The 25565-nt window shown below is 44.7% G+C and overlaps 1 protein-coding gene across 9 annotated transcripts in view; it reads left to right on the forward strand.

Moving 5' to 3' along the window:
- LOC121286840 (DNA-binding protein RFX2-like) overlaps positions 1–25565 on the forward strand; it is a 137737-nt gene that overhangs the window by 81877 nt on the left and 30295 nt on the right. For 7 of the 9 annotated variants that reach the window (XM_041203947.1, XM_041203945.1, XM_041203944.1 and 4 more), the window contains 6 exons: positions 2576–2763; positions 3310–3429; positions 4233–4357; positions 4874–4992; positions 11103–11215; positions 12525–12676. In XM_041203947.1, coding sequence (XP_041059881.1) covers positions 2576–2763; positions 3310–3429; positions 4233–4357; positions 4874–4992; positions 11103–11215; positions 12525–12676 — 817 coding nt within the window. The remainder of the gene's footprint in view (positions 1–2575; positions 2764–3309; positions 3430–4232; positions 4358–4873; positions 4993–11102; positions 11216–12524; positions 12677–25565) is intronic. The other 2 variants (XM_041203948.1, XM_041203951.1) reach the window with 1 other exon arrangement.

Here is a 25565-nt window from a genome sequence, read left to right on the forward strand (position 1 = left end):
TCTTCATCAGAACTAAAGAAAAATAGAAATGAGGTGAAATATAAGCTGTTTGAGGGGGATGGGACAGATGGAGCTGGATAGAGGGAACACTGCAACATGGCAAAGGTTTCCCCATCAGTTTTAGAGGTCCTGCAAATGATTTAAACCCCCTATACTGGGGTAATATTGGCCAGGGTTCTGATAACTCCTGTTTGTGTAGGTAGGCACTGAGGATTAAGTTAGACTCTGCTACTATTTCCTCATTTCCACCTCATTATCGATCACCCTGCAGACACTCATTGTCTTGAATCAAATGAAAAACGCTACCCATAAAGCCCTAGCATAGAAGCAACACTTTGGAAGAGGGATTGAAACATTTGGATGCATGTAAATGGCAATTTAAAATGTATATATTTTTGATCCACAGATAGTATGGTTTGGGTTAAAGTACCGTAAACTCTTCACTTAAACTCTTCGACTTGACTCATGACATTGGTGGAGATCCTGGCACTCATTAATGCTGGAGCAATCACTGCTTTAAAAAAAATACTCCTCACTTATTCAGGGCCTACAGCTGAGAGGTCAGCACTAAATGATACTAAGGAAACCATCTGTCCCAAATACTTTTGGCCTCTGTGATTAGACAGCCACTGTTAAGCAGAATCAATCCTGCCTCAGGATATTGATGTGATTCTGCTTGGAGCAACATCTTCAGAATTTTCTAGATTTTGCCAGGGTACTACATAGTTGATTGTGGATGCTCAACACAGTTGATAAGTGACTCCTCAGTTGTTCCTACAAGGCTACTTTGTCACCAGCAAACTCAGTGTCTCCTTTCTGCCCTGCTTGTATCCCAGACATTTCAGGTTCTGAGGATTTCTACCCAATATGGAAGGCATGGACTTGAACATTCCTCCTGGTGATGAGCAAATTGTTGTCCCTTGTAGATTGAATGTCCTGTGGGCAATATAAAGTCTCCTTATTTTGTTAGGTGCCACTGACCCAGGGTCCCCCACTCCTGTCAGCCCTGCCTGTGGTAGCCATACTTGACCAAATCATCTTGCAATGTGCACGTGGGAATTGATGGTGTCTCTTCATTTTCAGTTCCAGGATGCACTGCATAAGTATTGACTCTGAAAAGCACAGAATCAGATGTATCTGCTGCCCTTGTTCTGGTCGGTAGAGGTTGTGGGTTGGAAGGCGCTGTTGAAGGAGGCTTGGCTAGTTGCTGGAGGGCGCCTTGTATATAGTACACATTGTTGCCACTTTGCATCAGTGGTGGAGGGAATGAACATTTAAGATGGTGGGTGGAGTGCCGATCAAGCAGCTTGCTTTGTCCTGGATTACATTGAGTTTTTTGAGTGTTATTGGAGCTGCATTCATCCAGGAAAGTGGAGAGCATTCCACCACACTCTTGCGTCTTGGAGGCGGCACAAAGATTTTGGCACATCATGAAATGAGCCAATCGCCACAGGATTCCTAGCTTCTGACAACTGCTGATGTCGCAGCAGGGATTTCAATTAACATACCCATCCCAGAAACCTAGCCTTTGAGCTTCTATTTCAGTTAGGGACAGTCTCAAAAAATTTCAGGTTTTGAAACCATTTCATCACAACAATCATCGGCAAACATCCACACATCTGACCTTATGGCGGAGGGAAGGTCATTAATGAAGCAATGGAAGATGATAGGGCCTAGACACTACCCTGAAGAACTACCCTGCAATGATGCCCTGAGATGATTGGCATTTAACTGGTCACAGTAATAGTAGTGGAATTGTACATTCTGCTGTTTGATAGTCACGAATCAAATGCTGCATCAACATGGAAGGCAGTCCAATCATGACTGCAGCCCAATCATGAGTGCAGCCAAATGGGCCCTTGTAGCCGGTGAATGTTAGCGTTAGGTGTGGCAAGAATAAGAATAGTGAAACACTGCACTAGCAAAGCAGGCTTGAGGGGCCAAATGGCTCGCTCCTGTTCCTATTTCTTTCTTATCATTCGCTGAATGTTTAGCTTTACACTGTCTGTTGATAGGACTGGCCCAACATAAGCATCTTCTACTCACTTGGCCTAATTGGCTTGTCTGTAGATGTGTGGAGGTTGTGATCTATAGAAGGACGAACACTTTTCTTGCAGGGTAATCTTCGTTCTTTAAGGAACATTCTTCACATACAGTTCTCACCCACCCAGCTCTTCAAACCTTAAAGGGATGCTCTCCCTATATTTTAATTTTTGACAGAAAGTCATAGACCAGGTACAAGTTTACTCCCAACAGTATGGTGGATAAGTTGGATTGGTAAAAGGTTGAAGGCTTCAAGTAATCTTTATTTTCCCATGCAACACAGGAGACAATATTTGAATGTAAAAGTGCACTTTACTTTAACTTAGCGAAAGAGGCTGCGGTGGGCAATACTTGCAAATGCAGCTGCAGTCAAAATTGTTTTAATTGCTTACTATTTAACTCTTAGCAAACTAATCAGAATTTTGTGTGCTTGTATATTAGTGAACTGACCAATAATCAGAGTGTGCTAAAGTTGGTTTAGTTTAACTGTGTACAGTATGAATGGGTGACACACTGTCTCTATTCAATGCAGCTTCAGTGGCTCCTCGATAACTATGAAACTGCTGAGGGAGTTAGCCTCCCCCGGAGCTCCCTCTACAACCATTACCTGCGGCACTGCCAAGAACAGAAGCTTGACCCCGTCAATGCAGCTTCTTTTGGCAAACTGATTCGTTCTGTGTTCATGGGGCTGAGGACCAGAAGACTGGGAACAAGGTCAGGGTAAAAAAAAGATTGCTCATCAACATAAATGCATGTTGGAAATACAGCCTTGTTTGAACTTGGCCTCCAGTGAACCTTTTCCCATGGCAGCATTGTTGAGGTCAAAGTTGCTTTAGCTATTCTGGATCTAATAAAGAGCCAGTTGCTACACTTGACTGTGAGTGATAGATATTTTTGTTTCCCATTGAAGTCTCAGTTTGAACATCAGCCTTGATATCTGAAATTATACAGTGCTCCAATACTTCGCAAAACTTAAAAATCCTAAAGTCACTAATTATGCCACTGCAGAGCAAGTCTAGTAATGTGTTGGCTGAAATTTTGGAGACTAGAATTAAATGGCTGTGCTTAATTGGGAGTACTACAGCACTCATTTGCTGAGAACCTATTTGATATAACTCCAGTATTTCTATTGCAATGACACCTTGAAATATGTTTCAAAAATGAAAATGATTTTTTTGTGCATGTTTCACTTTAGCTGCTCTCAGTGGCATTCACTGTTTATTCCTTCAACTACCTTTAGATTTATATAATTTTCCTGTGTTGCAGGGGAAATTCTAAGTACCATTATTATGGGATTCGTCTAAAGCCCGATTCACCGTTAAACCGTTTACAGGAGGATATGCAGTACATGGCAATGCGGCAACAACCTGTACATCAGAAACAAAGGTACAATCCTAGCGTCCTACCACCTATCCCACACCCAGGACCCCAATCCTCAGCTAAGATAAAATTCTAGCATCCCACCACCCAACCCATGCCCAGGGGCCACAGTGACCCCAGGACCCTGAACCCCACCTCGCCCACATACACACACACATCCCCAACCAAGGTACAATCCCAGAGCCTCACTACTGACACAAACTATCACAAACTAACACCCAAGAACCACAGGCGTCTAGAACCCAAGCAGCCAAGGTGCAATCCCAAGATCCCATTATCCAAACCTCACCCATGGACCCTGGTCCTCTATTTCATGGACTGCATACTGGCGACTCCACTATTAACATCAACCAAACTGTCGTTTCAGGATTAAGGATGGGCCATAAGTGCAAGGTTCAAGGTCATTGCATGATGGTACAATCGCAGCATATAACAAGCTTGATAGTTGTTGAGTATAATTCTAAATAATCGTGGTCAGCACTGATTGACTGAACTTATACCTTTTATGTTTGAAATTGTGTTAACCCCTTGCAGTAATTCAGTTGTTAAGAAAATGAATCAAATAAAGCTATCTTTCAACAGCATTTTAACTTTAAAAAATGGCCTAATTGGCATCATACTTAAAAATGTGTGAAAAACAGTTAGGCTTGGCAATATTTGTATTTGTAAACTGCTTTATTTGAATAACCTAGTGGTTCTAATTGTTTTCTCTCTTGAATTAAAACAAATTGGCCATGTAAGGTAAAGTCACTATTTCTGATATCTTCATATAGTTTCCTTTTTGTAAGTTTTGGTGCTTTTGTCTTTAGGTTTAAACCTATGCAGAAGTTAGATGGTGTAGGAGACAATATGACTGGAAATGGACAACATGCAGCTCCAACAACCCCAGAGCAATCTGTGGCTGCACAGAGCCAACACCACCAGCAGTTTTTGGGTCAGTCAATTAATCTCATACAGTTGGTTTCAGAAGGAGCTAATCCTCTCCAGATTATTGGGGGCCTCATTTTTAATGTGTTGGGTTTCCAACATCATGTAAAGCTGCTTCAACTACAACGCTAATAGAGTGCTCCCACATTGAGATGCTGCTCATATCCTTGGCACTCCAGTTCTTTCCTCATGTTATTGGTTTTCCAACTCTCTCTGTGCTTGCCTTTATTGATTGGCATGCATTAACATTGTGTTAATTTTTTTAGACATAATCACAGATTAAAACCTGAACTGAAATGTGCCACAAGGTTTGTAATATGTTCAAGAGTTGATGATACTATGAATTAAAAAGCATCATATTTTGTGTCTTGTAGCAAATCTGAAACATTGCTAATCAGTCTGGCTGAGTATGACACCTGGAAGTGCCAGTACAGAGACTATAAGCATTAAAGTGATTATGCATAAACATATAAAAACATTTATTTGTTTATTAACATTCTTTAATTATTGTTGCTTCCAATAGATATGTCTCGTGCATTGCCAGAATTTATTGATGCAGAGATTGGTAGCTCTCCTTTGCCGGAGGATATCACACTAAATGAAGTGAAGACATTACAGACTTTGTACAGAGAGCACTGTGAGGTGAGGTATACTGGATGATAGGAGGTTGGGTGCACAGTTGGGAAGAGGTGGGTGCTTCAAATTAAACCCCACATTGTTGCCTTTTCAGGATCAGTGCAGAAGATGATTATTGTGTTCTCATACTGTTTAATGCCCTGCCTTGTTTTGGGAAGTTGGGGTTCTGCTAAAGCTTGTATTAAGTTACGCTTATATCTTATCGTGTAGAGAATCCTTTCCCTGATACACTTTAATGATAAAAGTTTGTGTGTCTCAACATTGCCCAACCTGAACAAAACCTGTACTTTTGAAGTTCAACACAGGCGTATCCCATTAACGAAGGGAAGTTTTTCTTAATTGTTTTGCAATCATGAGGGAAGATCCAATCTTCCTAATATCTCCACTTTTATCAATTTTTAGCCCATCTAGTGTCTCAACTGCTTTCTCTTTTCCTATGACTTTTGCAGCATCTGCTTCCTCAGGGAAGACAGATGCAAAGTACAGGGTACTCATTTAGTAGCTCAGTCATGTCCTCTACTTCCATGAGTACATTCCTTTCTTGGTCCCTAATTGACTTCACATCATCTTAATAGCACTTAACTATTTATATGCCCATAGAAGACTTCTGGGTTCCCTTTTAGGTTAACTGCCAGTCTCTTCTCATACTCTTTCTTTGCCTCTCTGATTTCCTTTTACACTTAACTCTCTGAACTTTCTATATTCAGCCTGGTCTCATTTGTATTATTATCTTCTTCAGCTTACTCTATCTCTTTTGTCATCCAAGGAGCTCTAGCTTTACCCTTGTCTGAATGTACTCTCCTCTTTAAAGGCGCCCATTGTTCTGCTACAATTTTGCCTGTTAATCTTTGATTCCAATTTATGTGGGCCAAATTGGTTCTCACCCCACTGAAACTGATCCTTCTTTAATTTAGTATTTTCACTCTGGATTGCTCCTTGTCCTTCTCCATAACTAAGCCAGCCTTATGGTACTACAATCGCTCTTCACTAAAGGTTGTCACCAAATGTCACCGGTTACTACCACTGTCCACTTGACTCACCTCATTCCCGTGAACCAGATTCAGCAATGTCTCCTTTGTCATTACAAAAGGAAAATACTGCAAAGATTTAAAATCTGAAATAAAAACAAACGCAGGAAATACTCAGCAGGTCAGGCGGCTTCTGCAGAGAAAGAGACAGAGTTAACGTTTCAGGTCAATGACCTTTCATTAGAACTGTTCTGAGGAAAGATCATTGGCCTGAAACGTTAACTCCTTTTTTTCTCTTGACAGATACTGCCTGACCTGCTGAGTGTTTCCAGGACTTCTATTTTTATGCCTCCTTCCCTTTTAGGCCGAAAACATACTGGTCTAGAAAATTCTCCTGAATACTTCAAAAACTCACCTCCCTCTCTGCCCTTTACACTATTGTTATCCCAGTCTATATTAGAATAATTGAAGTCGCACGTTAATACTACTATTTAATTTTTGTACCTCACTGTAATTTCTCTGAAAAATTGTTCCTCAAAATCTTTTATACGAACTAATGAAATAGGAGTAGAAGTAGGCCATTCAGCCCCTCGAGCCTGCTCTACCATTCAATAAGATCATGGCTGATCAGTTTGTGTTTCGAATTCCACATTCCCATTTAACGCCGATAACCTTAGGAATCTTTACCTCTGCCTTAAAAATATTCAATGACCCACCTCCACCATCTTCGGAGGCAGAGAGTTCCAAAGTCTCACAGCCATCTGAGAGAAAAATATTCTTCTCACCTCTGTCCTAAAAGGGCGATCCCTAATTTTAAACAGTGCCCCCCAGTTCTGGACTCTCCCACAAGAGCAAAACATCCTTTCCACCCTTTTTCAACCATTCAGGATCTTTTATACTTCAATCAAGTCACCCCTCACTCTTCTAAACTTCAATGGAAATAAGCCCAGTCTTTCTAACTTTTCCTCATAAAACAACCCACTCATTCCAGGTATCAATCTAGTAAACCTCCTCTGAACTAACTACAATGCATTTACATCCATCCTTAAATAAGGAGACCAAAATTGCACACAGTATTCGAGATGTGGTCTTATCAATGCCCTGCATAACTGAAGCATAACATCCTTATTTTTATCAAAAACAGAATTACCTGGAAAAACTCAGCAGGTCTGGCAGCATCGGTGGAGAAGAAAAGAGTTGACGGTTCGAGTCCTCATGACCCTTCCACAGAACTGAGGGAATATAAGGAGAGAGGTGAAATATAAGCTGGTTTAAGGTTGGGGTGGAGGGCGGGAGGGGGGAGTGGGTTGGGTGATGTGGTTGTAGGGACTGTCCCTACAACCACACCAACCCCCCCCACCTTAAACCGGCTTATATTTCACCCCTCTCCTTATATTCGCTCAGTTCTGTGGAAGGGTCATGAGGACTCGAAACATCAACTCTTTTCTTCTCTGCCGATGCTGCCAGACCTGCTGAGTTTTTCCAGGTAATTCTGTATGTGTTTTGGATTTCCAGCATCTGCAGTTTTTTGTTTTTATCCTTATTTTTATGTTCAATTCCTCTTATAATAAAGGATAGCATTCCATTAGCTGCCTTAATTACTAACTGCATACTAACTTTTTGTGATTCATGCGCTAGGACACCTAGATCACTCTGTACCTCAGAATTCTGCAGCTATTCTCATTTTTTATTCTTCCTGCTAAAATGAACAACTTCACGTTTTCCTACACTATAATCCATCTGCCAAATTTTGGCCCACTCACTATATCTATCTATATTCGTCTGCAACCTCCTTATGTCCTCTTCACAACATAGTTTCCTAACTATCTTTTTGTCATCTGCAAATTTAGCTAACACGCCTTTGCTCCCCTCATCTAAGTCACTGAAATAAATTGTAAAAAGTTTGAGGCCCCAGCACAGACCCCTGTGGGACTCCACTTGTCACATCCTGTCAAACATGAAAAAACCCATTTATGCACACTCTCTGTTTTCTGCAGGCCAGCCAATCTTCTATCCATGCTAATATGTTATCTCTTACACCATGAGCTTTTCTTTTCCTCAATAACCTTTGATGTGGCACCTTATCAAATGCCTTCTGGAAATCCAATTACAGCACGTCAACTGGCTCCCCATTATCCACAGCACATGTTAGCCCTTCAAAGAACTCCAATAAATTGGTTAAACATGATTTCCCTTTCTCAAAACCATGCTGACCCTTCCCAATTACCTTGAGTTTCTCTAAGTGCCCAGCAATAACCTTGAAGATCGATTCTCACACCTTCCCCATGACAGATGTCAAGCTAACTGGCCTTTAGTTTCCTGTTTTCTGCTCCATCCCTTCTTGAATATTTACGACTTTCCAGTCTGATGGAACCTATTCAGAATCTAGTGAATTTTGGAAAATTAGCACCAAAGCATGTACTACTTCATTAGCCTCTTCTTTTGAGACCGTAGAATGAAGTCCATCAGGACCCGGAGACTTGTCAGCCCGTAGCTCCATCAGTTTGCTCAGTACCGCTTCCCTAGTGATTGTAATTTCACCAAGTTCCTCTCTCCCTTCCATCTCCTGACTTATAGCTATTACTGGAATGTGTTTTGTCTATTCTATGGTGAAGAGAGAAGCAAAATATTTGTCCATTTCATCCATCATTTCCTTATTATCTATCATTCACTCCCCACTGTCACTCTTTAGAGGACCAACTCTCACTTTAATTACTCTTTTCCTTTTAAGTACCTGTAAAAACTCTTGCTATCCGTTTTTACATTTCCAGCTAGCTCCCTCTCGTAATTTAATTTTTTTCTCCTGATTAACCTTTTAGTCATCTGCTGTTCTTTATATTCTGACCAATCATCTGACCTGCCACTCATCTTTGCAGTTATATGCTTTTTCCTTAATTTTGATGCTTTCCTCAACTTCCTTCATTAACCACAGATGGTGGGTCCTCTCCTTAGAATTTTCCTTTAAAGTAGGAATATACTTATTCTGAGTATTCTGGAAAATCCCCTTAAATGTTTGCTACTGCTCCTCTGTTGATCTATCCCTAACTTAGTATCCCAATTTACTTCAGCTACCTCAGCTTTCATGCCCACATAATTGCCGTTATTTAAGTTTAAAATACTAGTCTTAGACCCACTCTTCTCCCTTTCAAACTGGATGTAAAAATTCAGTCATATTGTGGTCGCTGCTACCTAGGGGTGTCTTCACTCTGAGATCATTAACTAATCCTGTCACATTATACAATATCAAGTCTAATATAACCTGCTCTCTGGTTGGTTCCAGAATGTGCTGCTCTAAGAAACTATCTTGAAAGCATTCAGTGAACTCCCCATCTAAGCTACTACTGTCAATCTGATTTTTCCAGTTTGTGTTGATTAAAATCACCTGCGAATATTGCTGTCCCTTTATCACAAGCACCCAATATTTCTCCTTGTATACTTTGTCTTACATTGTCGTTACTGTTAGGGGGCCTGTAGACCACTCCCACTAGTGACTTCTTTTCCCTACTATTCCTCATCTCCATCTAAACCAATTCTACATTCTGATCTCCTGAACCAAGGTCATCTCAAACTATTGCACCAGTGAAATCCATTATCAACAATGCTATCCTTCCATCTCTACCTAGCTTCCTATCCTTCTTGATTGTCATATACCCCTCTGTATTCAGGACCCAATCCTTGTCACCCTGCAACACTCGTCCTGGCACGGTTCAGGTGTAGACCGTCCCAACGGTACAGCTCCCAAGTTCCTCAGCACTGGTGCCAGTGCCCCCCAAACTGGAACCCACTTCTCGCACACTAGTCTTTGAGCCATGCATTCATCTCTCTAATCTTATTTGCCCTACGCTAATTTGCACATGGCTCAGGTAATAATCCGGAGATTATTACATTTGAGGTTCTGCTTCTTAATTTGGTTCCTAGCTTCTCATACTGACTATGCAGAACCTCCTTTCTTGTCCTGCCTCTGTTGTTGATACCTACATGGACCATGACGTCTGGATCCTCCTCCTTCCACTGCAAGCTCCTCTTCAGCCCTGAGCAGATCCCCCGAACCCTGGCACTGGGCAGGCAACACAACCTTATGGACTTTCACTCTTTGCTGCAGGGGACAATGTTAATCCCCGAAGCGGCTTGATTGAAATATATAAGATCCTGAGGGGTCTTGACAGGGTGGATGTGGAAAGGATGTCTCTTCTTGCGGGAGCATCTAGAACTATGAGTCACTGTTTAAAAATTAGGGGTCGCCCATTTAAGACAGAGATGAGAAAGTTTTTCTGAGAGTCGTGAGTCTTTGGGATTCTCTTCCTCAAAAGGTGGTGGAAGCAGAATCTTTGAATATTTTTAAGACAGAGGTAGATATATTCTCGATAGCAAGGGGGCGAAAGGTTATCGGGAGTAGGTGGGAATGTGGAGTTGAGGTCACAATCAGATCAGCCATGATCTTGTTGAATGGTGGTGCAGGCTCGAGGGGCCGAGTGACCACCTACTCCTAATTCTTATGTATTACAGTTAAAGTACAAGGGGCCTTGGTGGGCAGATACACTGGTCATCAAATCTGACATTGCAACCATTTATGGCAATTAAAAAAAGACAAATGGGATTCCTTGGATTTATATCTAGAGGCAGAATGTAAAAGCAAGAAGTAATGTTCAATTTGTGCAAGACTGCAAGCTGAAGTTGCTGCCTCCATTTTAACAGATTTGTAGCTGAGTTACTGTCCCAATTATAGTCTTTGATATCTAACTTATAATCAGTTTGTTTATGATCAGTCTTTCTTGGTTTTCATTGATGGAATATCTCCTGCTTTGCCTCTATTTTCAACCCTAGATTTTCAAATTATGCCAAGATAAAGAGAAATTCTTATTTCAGTTACAACTTGGGCAATCTTGTGGTTTGTATGTACATTTTGATAGGGCAATGATCAAAATATTTATTTTACATTTATAGCTATTTTAGGTGCAACAAGTTAGTTTGATCATCAAAAATATTAACTTTTATTTATTTGCATTGTTAGCAATCTAGATAATGGCATCCTTAAGCAGCAGTACTGGTTTTCTGAAAATACATTTCAGTGGTTTGCAATGCTTTTTCTGACATGTAGTTTTAATTACCTATCCCACCCCACATAACAAATGATGGCTTCCCTTACAGGCAATGTTGGATGTTGTAATAAATCTTCAGTTTCATTACATTGAAAAACTTTGGCAAACTTTTTGGCATTCAACTCCTTCACCAAATGATGGTGCTTCTGTCACTTCAGTGAGGTAAGAAAATTACAAAACTTTGTGACAATCCTTTGATTATTTGACTAAACTGGAAGGGCTGATCTTCTAATTGTGAGTTCCTGTCATAGAGCCACCCTTCTGGGAGTCTGCGTTGTCAAATGCTGGTGTACTACCTACAATTAGCCACTAGTTTTAATTGTTGAAAAATCATGGATGCAATTTGTGATTCGGCAGTGTGCCCTCTGGGCTGTACTGAGGAAGGGGAGGTGGTGGTAGTACTGGGCTGTGCCTTTGGGAGGAGGTGGTGCCGCGCCAGACCCTTGCTTGCTTTCTTTTGGAGGCGAGGGATATGTGGTGGGGACATTCTCTTGCTGCACTGCTTTATGTACAGATAGTGTTGAATTGTTTATGACTGAGGTCCAGGGATGTTAGATATATTGCCCTTGTTTGTACCAGGGTTGCAGTTGCTCACAGAATCAAGTGGTGCTGTAAAGGACTGTTGCTTCTAATGGGAGAGTATTTGCATAGGGCTGAGATATAAGGGATTGATTTGAAATTTTCACTTAAAATACATCTACAGGTTACACATGCTGTGATTGATTATCTTTTGTGCTGAGATACACAATCCTGGCTGGAGATGCAAAATATGTCACTGGTTAAGAAGGGAATTGTTCTTTCTAATATATATTCATTCAGGGGATGTGGGTATCACTGGACAGGCCAGCATTTATTGCCCATCCCTAATTGCCCTTGAGGAGGTGGTGGTGAGCTACCTTCTTGAACTGCTGCAGTCCATGTGGTGTAGGTACACCCACAGTGCTGTTAGGGAACGAGTTCCAGGATTTTGTCCCAGCGAAGGAAAGGGGATATATTTCCAAGTCAGGATGGTGAGTGTCTTGAAGGGGAACTTCCAGATGGTGGTGTTCCCATCTATCTGCTGCCCTTGTCCTTCTAGATGGTAGCGGCCATAGGTTTGGAAGGCGTTGTCTAAGGAACCTTGGTGAGTTCCTGTAGCGTATTTTTTAGATGATACACACTGCTGCTACCGTGCGTCACTGCTGGAAGGAGTGAATGTTTGAGTCCTAGAACAGATTTAAAGTTCTTTACCTTTTGAGGAATTTATTTATTCTCAATACTAGTTCCCTAATGTTCAATGTTTGGTTTCAAACTTGGCTTTTGGTTTCTCTTCATGGGTAAAAGGTATATCAAAGATGCTAAATGCCACATTTATCACATGGATCTGCAGCAGTGTGAAATAAGTGGGTCCAACTCAGTTGGCTATATAATGTTGAGTTTCTATTTGCTGTGTTAGTTGTGAAGTTGCTTTCTGTTTCTCATTTTTGTGTAGTGAGGAGGAGAGTGAGGCTGTTTTCCCCAAAGACAAACTCATCAACCTCTGTAAGTTTGAACCCATTATTAAATGGATGAGGAACTGTGATCACGTGCTGTACCAGGCACTGGTGGAAATTCTTATCCCAGATGTACTGCGACCCGTCCCCAGTGAGTAGCTTGTGATTATTGCTCTTTGCTATTGTACTTCTATTTTCAAACCCTCGCAACCCCCCAAACAGTTGACACACTATGAGCTTTTTTAAATTAATTATCTGAATGTGGATGGCACTGATAAGGCTGACATTTATTTCCCATCCCTAGTTTTCCTGAACTGAGTGGCTTGCTGTGTTCTTCAGAGTTCTTCAGACTCTCAACTTGAGAGTCAACTACATTGTTGTGGAACTGGAGTCACAAATAGTAACGACTGCAGATTTACTTCCCTAAAGGACATTAGTGAACCAGTTGGGTTTTTATGACAATCTGACTGCTTCATGGTTACTTACCAACATCAGATTTTTTATCTCAGTGATGATAGTAACTGACTGATCAGTTCCTTTAAGGATCATTTCAGTTACTCTGGATGCACATAGAGGCCTCGGGAGAGACGTGCGAAGTCTCATTATTCTCCAAGATTTTGACTGTGGGTTTTGGAACACCTTTTTTACCCCCTAAGATACTGGATTATCAGAAAACTACCAGCCCCAACTCTGTCAGTCCCTGCAGACCTCAATGCCAGTGGTCACTGTGCTGCCTGTTTGCTCATTGTACTTCACCTGCCTTCCATGCACTGAAGAATGGAAGAACCAAAATAAAGGCTTATGAATTTGAAGAGAATATAAAGCGGACAAGCAGAATGGAAAGTGTTCGATTGAAACTGAAAAAGTTGAATATTAAGTTATAAAGATATACGATGAGGTTCTAATAAACTAAGGAATCTGTAGCAACACAAAAATGAAAATACCTGGAAAAACTCAGCAGGTCTGGCAGCATCTGCAGAGAGGAGCACAGTTAATGTTTCGAGTCCGAATGACCCTTCAACAAAACTAAGTAAAAATAGAGAAGAGGTGAAATATAAGCTGGTTTAAGAGGGTGGGGTGGAGCTGGATAGATGGCCAGTAATAGGTGGAGATAACCAAAAGATGTCACAGACAAAAGGACGAAGAGGTGTTGAAGGTGGTGATATTATCTGAGGAATATGCTAATTAAGAGTAGAAAGCAGGACAAGCAAGGTACAGATAGCCCTAGTGGGGGTGGCATGAAGGAATCAAAAAAAGGCTAAAAGGTAGTGGTAAAACAATGGATGGAAATACGTTTAAAACTAATGGAAGTAGGTGGGAAAAGAAAAATCTATATTAATTATTGGAAAAAAAGGGGGGAGAAATCGGAAATGGGGTGGGGATGGAGGAGAGAGTTCATGATCTAAAATTGTTGAACTCAATAATTAGGCCATCCGGACTGAATATTCCAGCCTAATTATTGAGTTCAACAATTTTAGATCATGAACTCTGTCCTCCATCCCCACCCCATTTCCAATTTCTCCCCCCTTTTTTTCCCAATAATTAATATAGATTTTTCTTCTCCCACCTACTTTCATTATTTTTAAATGTATTTCCATCCATTGTTTTATCTCTACCTTTTAGCCTATTTCGATCCCTTCCCTTCACCCCACCCCACCCCCACTAGGGCTATCTGTACCTTGCTTGTCCTGCTTTCTACCCTTAATTAGCACATTCCTTAGATAATATTACCACCTTCAACACCTCTTTGTTCTTTTGTCAATGACATCTTTCGGCTATCTCCACCTATCACTGGCCCTCTATCCAGCTCTACCCCACCCCCTTAAACCAGCTTATATTTCACCTCTTTTCTATTTTTACTTAGTTCTGTTGAAAAGTCAAATGGATTCGAAACATTTACTGTGCTCCTCTCCACAGATGCTGCCAGACCTGCTGAGTTTTTCCAGGTATTTTTGTTTTTTGCTTTTATCTAAGAAATCTGTAGAATAGGAACATAAAAGACAAATGAAAAAAGTAAGCAAACAGTAAAGAAAAATAATCAAAAGCAAATTAAAATTTATACATCATTTTGAAAGAGGATTAGAGACGGGCTAGTGAAGTAAAAATAAAGATATAAAAACAAAAAACTGCGGGTGCTGGAAATCCAAAACAAAAACAGAAATACCTGAAAAAACTCAGCTGGTCTGGCAGCATCGGCGGCGAAGAACAAAGTTGACATTTCGAGTCCTCATGACCCTTCAACAGAACTAGGTAGAAATTGGAAAGGGGTGAAATATAAGCTGGTTTAAGGCGGGGGCGGGGGTTGGGGGGGTTTGTTGGGACAAGCAAGCAGTGATAGGAGCAGACAAAAGAACAAAGAGGTGTTGAAAGTGGTGATATTATCTAAAAGAATGTGCTAATTAAGATTGGAGAGCAGGACGAGCAAGGTAGCTCTAGTGGGTGGGGTGAAATAAACCTTGGGTGGAATACATTTTAAAAATAATGGAAATAGGTGGGAAAAAAAAAATCTATATAAATTATTAGAAAAAAACAAAAGGGAGGGGGAAGGAACGGAAAGGGGGTGGGGATGGAGGAAGGAGTTCAAGATCTAAAGTTGTTGAACTCAATATTCAGTCCGGAAGGCTGTAAGGTGCCAGGTCGGAAGATGAGGTGCTGTTCCTCCAGTTTGCATTGAGCTTCACTGGAACTATGCAGCAAGCCAAGGACAGACATGTGGGCAAGAGAGCAGGGTGGAAGTGTTAAAATGGCAAGTGCCAGGGAGGTCTGGGTCATTCTTGCGGACAAACCGAAGGTGTTCTGCAAAGCCGTTGCCCAGTCTGTGTTTGGTCTCTCCAATGTAGAGGAAACCGCTTTGGGATCAACGAATGCAGTAGACTAAGTTGGGGGAAATGCAAATGAAATGCTGCTTCACTTGAAAGGAGTGTTTGGGCCCTTGGACAGTGAGGAGAGAGGAAGTGAAGGGGCAGGTGTTGCATATTTTGTGTTTGCATGGGGAGGTGCCGTAGGTGGGGGTTGAGGAGTAGGGGGTGATGGAGGAGTGGACCAGGGTATTACGGAGGGAAATGATCCCTACGGAATGCCACCGGGGGGGGTGAAGGGAAGATGTGTTTGGTGGTGGCATCATGCTGGAGTTGGCGGAAACAGCGGGCGGAAGATGATCCTTTGAATGCGGAGGCTGGTGGGCTGCTAAGTGAGGACAAGGGGGACCCTATCATGTTTTTGGGAGGGAGGAGAAGGCGTGAGGGCGGATGCGCAGGAGATGGACTGGACACGGTTGAGGGCTCTGTCAACGACTGTGGGTGGAAAATCTTGGTTAAGGAAGAAGGAGGACATGTCAGAGAAACTGTTTTTGAAGGTAGCATCATCAGAACAGATGCGACGGAGGCGAAGGAACTGAGAGAATGGGATGGAGTCCTTACAGGAAGTCGGGTGTGAGGAGCTGTAGTCGAGGTAGCTGTGAGAGTCGGTAGGCTTGTAATGGATATTGGTGGACAGTCTATCACCATAGATTGAGACAGAGAGGTCAAGGAAGGGAAGGAAAGTGTCAGAGATGGACCATGTGAAAATGATGGAGGGGTGGAGATTGGAAGTAAAAATTGATAAATTTTTCCAGGTCCCGATGAGAGCATGAAGCAGCACCGAAGTAATCATCGATGTACCGGAGAAAGAGTTGTGGGAGGGGGCTGGAGTAGGACTGGAACAAGGAATGTTCCACATACCCCATAAAGAGACAGGCATAGCTGTGGCCCATGCGGGTACCCATAGCCACACCTTTTATTTGGAGGAAGTGAGAGGAGTTAAAGGAGAAATTTTTCAGTGTGAAAACAAGTTCAGCCAGACGGAGGAGAGTAGTGATGAATGGAGATTGTTCAGGCCTCTGTTCAAGAAAGAAGCTGAGAGCCTTCAGACCATCCTGGTGGGGGATGGAGGTGTAGAGGGATGGGACGTCCATGGTGAAGAGGAGGTGGTTGGGGCCAAGGATCTGGAAATTGTTGATGTGATGTAAGGTGTCAGAGGAATCATGAATGTAGGTGGGAAGGGACTGGACAAGGGGAGAGAGAAGGGAGTCAAGATAGCGAGAAATGAGTTCCGTGGGGCAGGAAGGGGCTGACACAATCAGTCTGCCAGGACAGTCCTGTTTGTGGATTTTGGGTAGGAGCTAGAAGCGGGCCGTCCGAGGTTGGGCGACTGTCAGGTTGGAAGCTGTGGGAGGAAGATCTCCAGAGGAGATGAGGTCAGTGACAGTCCTGGAAACAATGGCTTGATGTTCAGTGGTGGGGTCATTAGTTGTTTCAATTTCTCTGCTCCTCTCACCCATTCTAACCTGTCTCTTTCTGAACTTACTGCAGTCAGTTCTCTCAGGTCCAACCCTAACATTGTTATCAAACCCGCTGACAAGAGTGGTGCTGTTGTTGTCTGGCGCACTGACCTCTACCTCGCGGAGGCTGAGCATCAACTCGCTGACACTTCCTCCTACCTCTCCCTGGACCATGACCCCACCACTGAACATTAAGCCATTGTTTCCAGGACTGTTACTGACCTCATCGCCTCTGGAGATCTTCCTCCCACAGCTTTCAACCTGATAGTCGCCCAACCTCAGACGGCCCACTTCTAGCTCCTACCCAAAATCCACAAACAGGACTGTCCTGGCAGACCGATTGTGTCAGCCCGTTCCTGCCTCACGGAACTCATTTCTCGCTATCTTGACTCCCTTCTCTCTCCCCTTGTCCAGTCCCTTCCCACCCACATCCATGATTCCTCTGTCACCTTACGTCACATCAACAATTTCCAGTTCCCTGGTCCCAACCGCCTCCTCTTCACCATGGACGTCCCATCCCTCTACACCTCCATCCCCCAACAGGATGGTCTGAAGGCTCTCAGCTTCTTCCTTGAACAGAGGCCCGAACAATCCCCATCCACCACTACTCTCCTCCGTCTGGCTGAACTTGTTCTCACACTGAACAATTTCTCTTTTAACTCCTCTCACTTCCTCCAGATAAAAGGTGTGGCTATGGGTACCCGCATGGGCCCCAGCTCTGCCTGTCTCTTTATAGGGTATGTGGAACATTCCTTGTTCCAGTCCTACTCCAGCCCCCTCCCACAACTCTTTCTCCGGTACATCGATGATTACTTCGGTGCTGCTTCATGCTCTCATCGGGACCTGGAAAAATTTATTAATTTTGCTTCCAATCTCCACCCCTCCATCATTTTCACGTGGTCCATCTCTGACACTTCCCTTCCCTTCCTTGACCTCTCTGTCTCAATTTATGGTGATAGACTGTCCACCAATATCCATTACAAGCCTACCGACTCTCACAGCTACCTCGACTACAGCTCCTCACACCCGGCTTCCTGTAAGGACTCCATCCCATTCTCTCAGTTCCTTCGCCTCCGTCGCATCTGTTCTGATGATACTACCTTCAAAAACAGTTTCTCTGACATGTCCTCCTTCTTTCTTAACCGAGGTTTTCCACCCACGGTCGTTGACAGGGCCCTCAACCGTGTCCGGCCCATCTCCCGTGCATCCGCCCTCACGCCTTCTCCTCCCTCCCAAAAACATGATAGGGTCCCCCTTGTCCTCACTTATCACCCCACCAGCCTCCGCATTCAAAGGATCATCTTCCGCCCGCCGTTTCCGCCAACTCCAGCATGATGCCACCACCAAACACATCTTCCCTTCACCCCCCCCGGTGGCATTCCGTAGGGATCATTTCCCTCCGTGATACCCTGGTCCACTCCTCCATCACCCCCTACTCCTCAACCCCCACCTACGGCACCTCCCCATGCAAACACAAAATATGCAACACCTGCCCCTTCACTTCCTCTCTCCTCACTGTCCAAGGGCCCAAACACTCCTTTCAAGTGAAGCAGCATTTCACTTGCATTTCCCCCAACTTAGTCTACTGAGTTCGTTGATCCCAATGCGGTTTCCTCTACATTGGGAGAGACCAAATGCAGACTGGGCGACCGCTTTGCAGAACGCCTTCGGTCTGTCCGCAAGAATGACCCAAACCTCCCTGTCGCTTGCCATTTTAACACTTCCACCCTGCTCTCTTGCCCACATGTCTGTCCTTGGCTTGCTGCATTTTTCCAGTGAAGCTCAACGTAAACTGGAGGAACAGCACCTCATCTTCCGACTCGGCACTTTACAGCCTTCCGGACTGAATATTGAGTTCAACAACTTTAGATCTTGAACTCCCTCCTCCGTCCCCAGCCCCTTTCCGTTTCTTCCCCCTCTCTTTTGTTTTTTCCAATAATTTATATAGATTTTTCTTTTCCCACCTATTTCCATTATTTTTAAATGTATTCCACCCATGGTTTATTTCACCCCACCCCCACTAGAGCTACCTTGCTCGTCCTGCTCTCCAATCTAATTAGCACATCCTTTTAGATAATATCACCACTTTCAACACCTTTTTTTTTGTCTGTGACATCTTTTAATTATCTGCTCCTATCACTGCTTGCTTGTCCCAACAACCCCCCCTCCCCCTTAAACTAGCTTATATTTCATCACTTTCCTATTTCTACTTAGTTCTGTTAAAGGGTCACGAGGACTCGAAACGTCAACTTTGTTATTCTCTGCCGACGCTGTGCCAGATCTACTGAGTTTTTCCAGGTATTTCTGTTTTTGCAAAAATAAAGATACTTCAATTTGAGGCACTGGTTCTAATTTTTGAGACACTTACTAGAATCCTTTCTATTTCTATCACATGATTTTGAATTTCTTCTAGTTCGTGGTTTGAGCACTGCCTGTCTACAGCCGTTTTCTTAAACCAATCTCCTTAAGACCTAGAAATTGTCCCTGTGTTTCTAATTCATTCTTGGAATTTGGGTGGCACCATCAATGTTGCCCTGAAAAGGTGGTGAAACAATTGGGGGACTTGCTTAACATAGTTAAGAAAGCAATCATTTGGTATGGACTGGAGTCACATATAGGCCAGATTGACTAAGAGCAGCAGGACGTGAATTGGTTTGGTTTTTATTATAGTCTGATAGTTCCGTAGAAACATACAGCACAGGAGGAGGCTATTTTACCCACCATGTCATGTGCCAGATACGTATGATTAATCCCACTCCCTTACTCTTCCTCCATAACTGTGCATATTTCTTCTTTTGAAGTATACATCAAATTCTCTTTGGAAAGTTATTGTTATAATTCCAGATCATAACAGGCTGGTTTTTTTTAACGTCTCCTCTTCTGCCCCTGGTTCTTTTAAATCTGTGTCCTCTGGTTATCAAAACCCTGCCAGGGGAAACTTCCTTTCTACTCAAAATCCCTCATAAATTTGAACACTTGTATTCCCGAGTTTGCTGAAAAAAGAGAGATGCTTTCGAAGCCTTTCATCTTGCATTCGTCAATCAGGACAGATCTGCAAGAATACCAAATCTCAAAGGGAACAACATGAGAAGAGACTGTTGATTGGTTGGCAAGTGGATCCTGATTTAGAAAGTTATTCCCAGGGACAATGCACCAGGGAACAATTAATTGCCAAGCTTTTGTTTAAATTCAAACCAGGCGATTTAACTCTGATTGGTCAAGGCATTGCCATGGAGAATGAACAGGGAATGACTGTTCTTCCAAGCTTTTGTTTAGTTGAAAAAGGCGCAATGCCTTTTTGTTCTTTTTGTTTGCAAAGGACAGGGCCCCCTGTGTGTGAATATATGTACCTTCTAGCAGGCAACCCTGATTGTCTCTCTCCTCTCCTCCACCCCCCCCACCCCCCCCAACCACCCCCCCAATCAGCTAGCAGGTTTGAAGGTCCAGGTGCCGTATTTAAATGCCAGTCCAACGCACAATCTCACACTCTCCAGCTCACCAGAGATGTCTGGCAGACAGAAGAGGAAGGCCAAGAGCTTGAAGAGGAAGGCGGCCCCTCACTTCATGCACCAGGCCTGCCGGGCCTTGATCAGAGGGGTGCAGGCAAACAGACAGGTGCTCTATCCCAGGGATGGCTGCAGGAAGCACAGCGGCCTCACCTCCAGCCTGGGAGCAGGTCCACACGGCTGGCACCTGCAGCTCAAGTGCCACCCAGTGCAGAAAGAGGATGAATGATCTCATCTGCTCTGCCAGGGTAAATCATCCTTCAACACCCCCCAATATGAAACTTTCATCATGGCATCATGCACTCAGAGGGCTACTCCCTTCAGGGATCCTTCACAACTGTTAGCGGGCGGTCACATCAACACTCATTCTCCCACCAAGACTTTCACATCACCACCATCCCATCTATCATGTTGCTCACACTTCATCCTCTGGGGGGCGCTTACCACACAAAGGGGACATGCACCTCACCCAACCTCTGCCCCATCCCTTCTCACCACATGCCTTTCTTCTTCATACAGGTCAAGCTCGTGGACAACAGGCACAAGAGAGCGCAGACCAGGGGAGGGACAGCTGGCATCATCGCCCTCACTGAGTTTGAGGAGGCTGCAGCTAAGCTGGCTGGGGAGGGCAGGAATCGCTCCTGTGGAGAAGGGGAGATCGGCCTCTCCCAGCAACTGAGTATGGATCACAGCTCCATCACTTCATAGAATCCTGACATTCACAGTGAGTCATGTGCAGTCTTATCTAGCTCATGCTCAGTAATTGAAACTCTATTTTCCATTTTCAAGGCACCAGCAGACCGAGGCCCCCAAGCCAGTTCAGCACCAGTCTGAGGCCCCAGGCTTCATCTGAAGAGGAAGCTCTGGAAGAACCGTCATGACACACTCACGCACCCTCCACCGGCTCAGGGAGACATATGTTGGTGGGGCACAGATGTAGATTAGGCTTGGGCTCACTTTCAGGAGAACACTTCACTGACACGTCCACAGCAGTCGGAGACAGGAACAGCCCAGGTCTCTGATACTCGGAGGGCTGCTGGAGACCAGCCCACCCGCTCGGTCTGAGTCAGATGATGACCCTCTGGAAGCAGCCGCCAACTGAATGCTGGAGATGCAACAACAGGCGGCAGAACATCAGGCAGAGATTCGACAGTCATTCAGCAGACTAGAGCGAACGATGAAGGAGTCCGTTCGTGTTCTGTCTGATGTTGTGGCTCCAACATGCAAGAGCCTCGAGGTCACCATGGGAAGGCTGACGACCATCGTGGAGACCTTGGTCCAGCAGGTCTTGCCGGATTTGCGCTCAGCCCTGCACTCCATGGCCACACACCCTGGTGGGCGCCATCAAGATGTAAGTGACATGGGGATGAGGCACCTTGACCCCTCTCCAGGTGCACCATCTCCTGCAGGAGTCAGGGTGGGGCCCCCAGGCACCTGCAGAGAGGATGTGTGTCAACCGGACAACCTGAGGACCTCCTCTCAGGAGACTCCAAAGGTGTGCAGCCCCCTCTGCCTGTGACCCCGTCCACTCCAGCTTCCTGGGTTGTCGAGGGCGCTTCTGTACCTGAGCAGGTGACTCTTGTCAGGCTCGGGGCCCTCCAGGCCATGAACCACAGAGGACGTCCTCCAAGGTCATCAGAGACATCAGGATGTAGCAGTCAGCAGGCTGCCTCCACCTCTGCTGCGGATGTCGGTGTGCATCCAGGCATAGCGCTAGAGTTAGGAAAGTTAAGAAAAATTGATGTCACTTTTGGATTATGGGCATGCTAGACACGTAAATAAATTGCACTTTTGTTAATGCATTTGATGGCTATATGAATGTTCCTGTCAACTGAAGGCCTTGTGATTATGTTCTTTGGAATCCTCTTATTTCAAGGTTTAGCCTTTCTCCCACTCAGTTATAGTGTCCCACTGAGAGATTCACATTCCTGTGATGTCAACCTCAGTTGAGCTAGTCTCTACACCCTTGAGAGTTGTCAGGGAGATTTGTTTAAACCTTTACCGGAAGCGCGTGATGTAAGCATTTCTAAACCTTCTTTCTGAAGAAACATCATTGAGTGAGGACAACCCATCAGCATTGATAATCTAGCAGCATGTGTGTCTCCTCAGTGGTAGTGGCAGCAGAAAAGACATGCATGGGAGGAGGAGATCCCTCGGCATGTCCTCACCTCAGTTGCAGCAGTGTTTGCATCATTAGGTTGTGGCAAAGGCTTTAAGTTTTCTCTCGCATCGCTCTTGTTCCTAAATGGACTCTTAGTTCTCAGAGTGAGCTCACTCACAGGACCTCATGGACCAAAGCAAAGATCATGGCCTGGCAATTCATGAGGCCAGAATGTGCGAGTGTGAATGTGGGACTTGTTCCCGCAGCAAGTGGGTGAACATCCCCTGAGATGAAAGTAAATGGCATTGAGGGTTAGGAGAGATATGGCCAATTCCCCCCACTTAACTGCTGACAGGTTCCAGGAAGAGTAAAGTTATCGTATCACGGGCACGTCTTGCCCATCTTCCTCCTCCACGGCACGTAATCACGCTCATACCGACCCTCAGCAGCACATCACCACACCTGAGCTTCCTGGGCCCACGGATCTTCATCCTTCAAATTTCTCTCATCCTCCTCCCGGTCATCCTCTGGCAGGGGTTCACCTCTTTGCATTGCCAGATTGTGAAGGACGCAGCACACTGCGATGATGCGGGAAACCCTGTCAGAAGTGTATTGGAGTGAGCCACTTGAGCCGTCCAAGCAACTGAAGCACTTCTTCAGAAGCCCTATGGTCTGCTCTATAAGGGAGCGTCTGGAGCTGTGAGCAGTGTTGTACTGAGGGCGATGCCAGCGTTTCAGTGGGTACCCTTATCCCCAAGTAGCCATTCCTGCAGACATAATGGCCCCTCGAAAATCTCAGGCACCTGGGAGTGGCTCAGGATGTAGGAGTCATAGCAACTCCCAGGGTGCCAAACGTGCAGTGTGTGCTTCTGGTGATCACACACCAGTTGTACATTGATGGAATGATAGCCCTTGCAGTTTATAAACATTAGGGGCTGCTGCTATGGAGCCCGTATAGCCACATGGGTGCAGTCTATTGCACCCTGCAATGTAGGGAAGTCTGAGATGTTGGTGAAGCTGATGAATCTTGCAGCCTGGCTACCTTCATCCAGAGCAAACCTGACATCATGATGGGCCTTCCTGTAAGGGGCACCTGTCACCTTCTTTATGCATCAATGTGTTGCGGACTGAGAGATGCTGCACAGGTCACCTGTTGACCCTTGGAAAGAAACAGAGGCCAAGAAATTGAGTGCAGTGGTCACCTTCAAAGCCACTGGCAGGGGATACCCTTCAACTCCATGTGGCATCAGGTCTTCATGGAGAATGTGGCATATGTGATGTACTAGAGCTCGGGACAAGTGCAGACGTGCATGGCATTGCCCCTCTCTCATTTGTAAATAGGAGACTCTTGGACAATAAACCCTAGGTCTGGCGATTCATCTCCATTGTCTGGGGGTCTCCTCCTGAACCTCCTGTTCATGCTCTGGCTCTGCTTGACCATGTCCCTCCTGCTGGAGCTGCAGGCTGAGCCGCACCTTCCTCCTTTGCCTCCTCCATTGCATTAGGACCCTGACAAAGGCAGCATTGAGCCCTGGATCCATATCTGCTTTTGCCTTCTCTCTGAAAGGAAATATTGAAGACATTTTTGATTCAAGGGACAAGAAAGTGAAGCTCAGAAGATGACGCATTTGGAGATTGTAAGGGTCCATAGTTTTTCCTGCCCTACTTGCATGGTGGCTGATGCCACCTTGTCCCAGAGGCATTGGCACACACATCGAGGTGACCAAGATCACAGATATGTAACATCTTGAGCCCTGCATGGGATGCTAATGTTTAAGTGAGACGAGTGACCCAACCTAGCTCTGTGCTCCAATATCTGATGTGGCATATTAATGACTAATCAGTCGTTCATGGTCAACGAGTGGATGCCCTTTGACCCATTAGGAGTGTCAAATCTGGTGAACACGTGACAGGTCTTCATTGATGGAATGACAGGGGGTCAATTAGCTCAGCTGGCTGGATGCTGGTTTGTGATGCACAGTGATTCCAACAGTGCAGTTCAATTCCCATACCAGCTGAGGTCATCCTTCTCAACTTCGCCCCTCGCCTGAGGTGTGGTGACCCTCAGGTTTAACTCACCACCAGTCGTGTCTCTGTTGTGAGAGAGCAGCCTATGGTACTCTGGGAATACGGCGACCATATATGATGTAGCTCTGCCTCCTTCAGTATTGCCTGAATTCCCAAATTCTACATTCCTGTTTTACTCTTGAGATGCAGCGACTGATGTGTAGCCAGTGAGTTCTGAGTAGCCCTTTAACCGTGCTAATGAAGCCGTTTGTTTTAAGTGGCTTTCAGTGCAAGGTCTTCCTCCCTTTCTTCCTAAGCAGGCTCCTGCTCACTTCTATGGCAACAGAGGGCAACCCAAGAAAGGCCCTCCCTTGTGTTTGCCCTTCCCTTTCATTACCATTCCACCGCCTTCCCTCCCCTTTGTCCCTCTCCTGTTCATCGACTTGACCCTTGCCCCTCAGCCCACTCCTGGTTGAAGTGCCAGTCTCTGAAAGTGGAGATGTGCAAGAGTACCACAGTCCCGTGGTGGTCCTTGGGACAATGAAAACAAAGAGCAGGAGCTGTCCAACCCTACAGCCCAGCAGAGTGGTGTTCATTGCAAAAAGACCGGCGCAGCGCTAAGGCAGGTATGTTCCACTCACCAGGAAGTTACCAGTGAACTGAGGTCCGACTTGTGCACAGCACCCCTTTTCAAACGGATTTAAGGCCGATGTAATTTCCCCTGGTATGATGCAAGATTGAGAGGCATGGCACGATTCCGGTGAGCAGCTGTTTTAATGAGCATTCTAATGAATACAAATGTCGTTTGTGGGATAACCAAGCTGCAGTGAACACACCGTCAGGAGAATTGCAACCTGTTTTTACGATGGCGGATTTGCAACTTTTTGCCTGCTGCTGGATTCTCCATTCCCGTCTGCCACAAAACCTGCCATGGGAGGGATGGGAAAATTCCACCTGTTGTGTCTTTTTCAACTAAACAAAAGCTTGGGGGCCAACCATTCCCTGGTCCTTTCCCCATGACAATGCCTTGACCAATCAGTTGACTTGCCCGGTTTGAATTGGCTGGCAGTTAACTGTTCCCTGATGCATTGCCATGGCAACGCCTTTA

This window comes from Carcharodon carcharias, chromosome 14, assembly GCF_017639515.1.
Source record: "Carcharodon carcharias isolate sCarCar2 chromosome 14, sCarCar2.pri, whole genome shotgun sequence".
NCBI lineage: Eukaryota > Metazoa > Chordata > Chondrichthyes > Lamniformes > Lamnidae > Carcharodon > Carcharodon carcharias.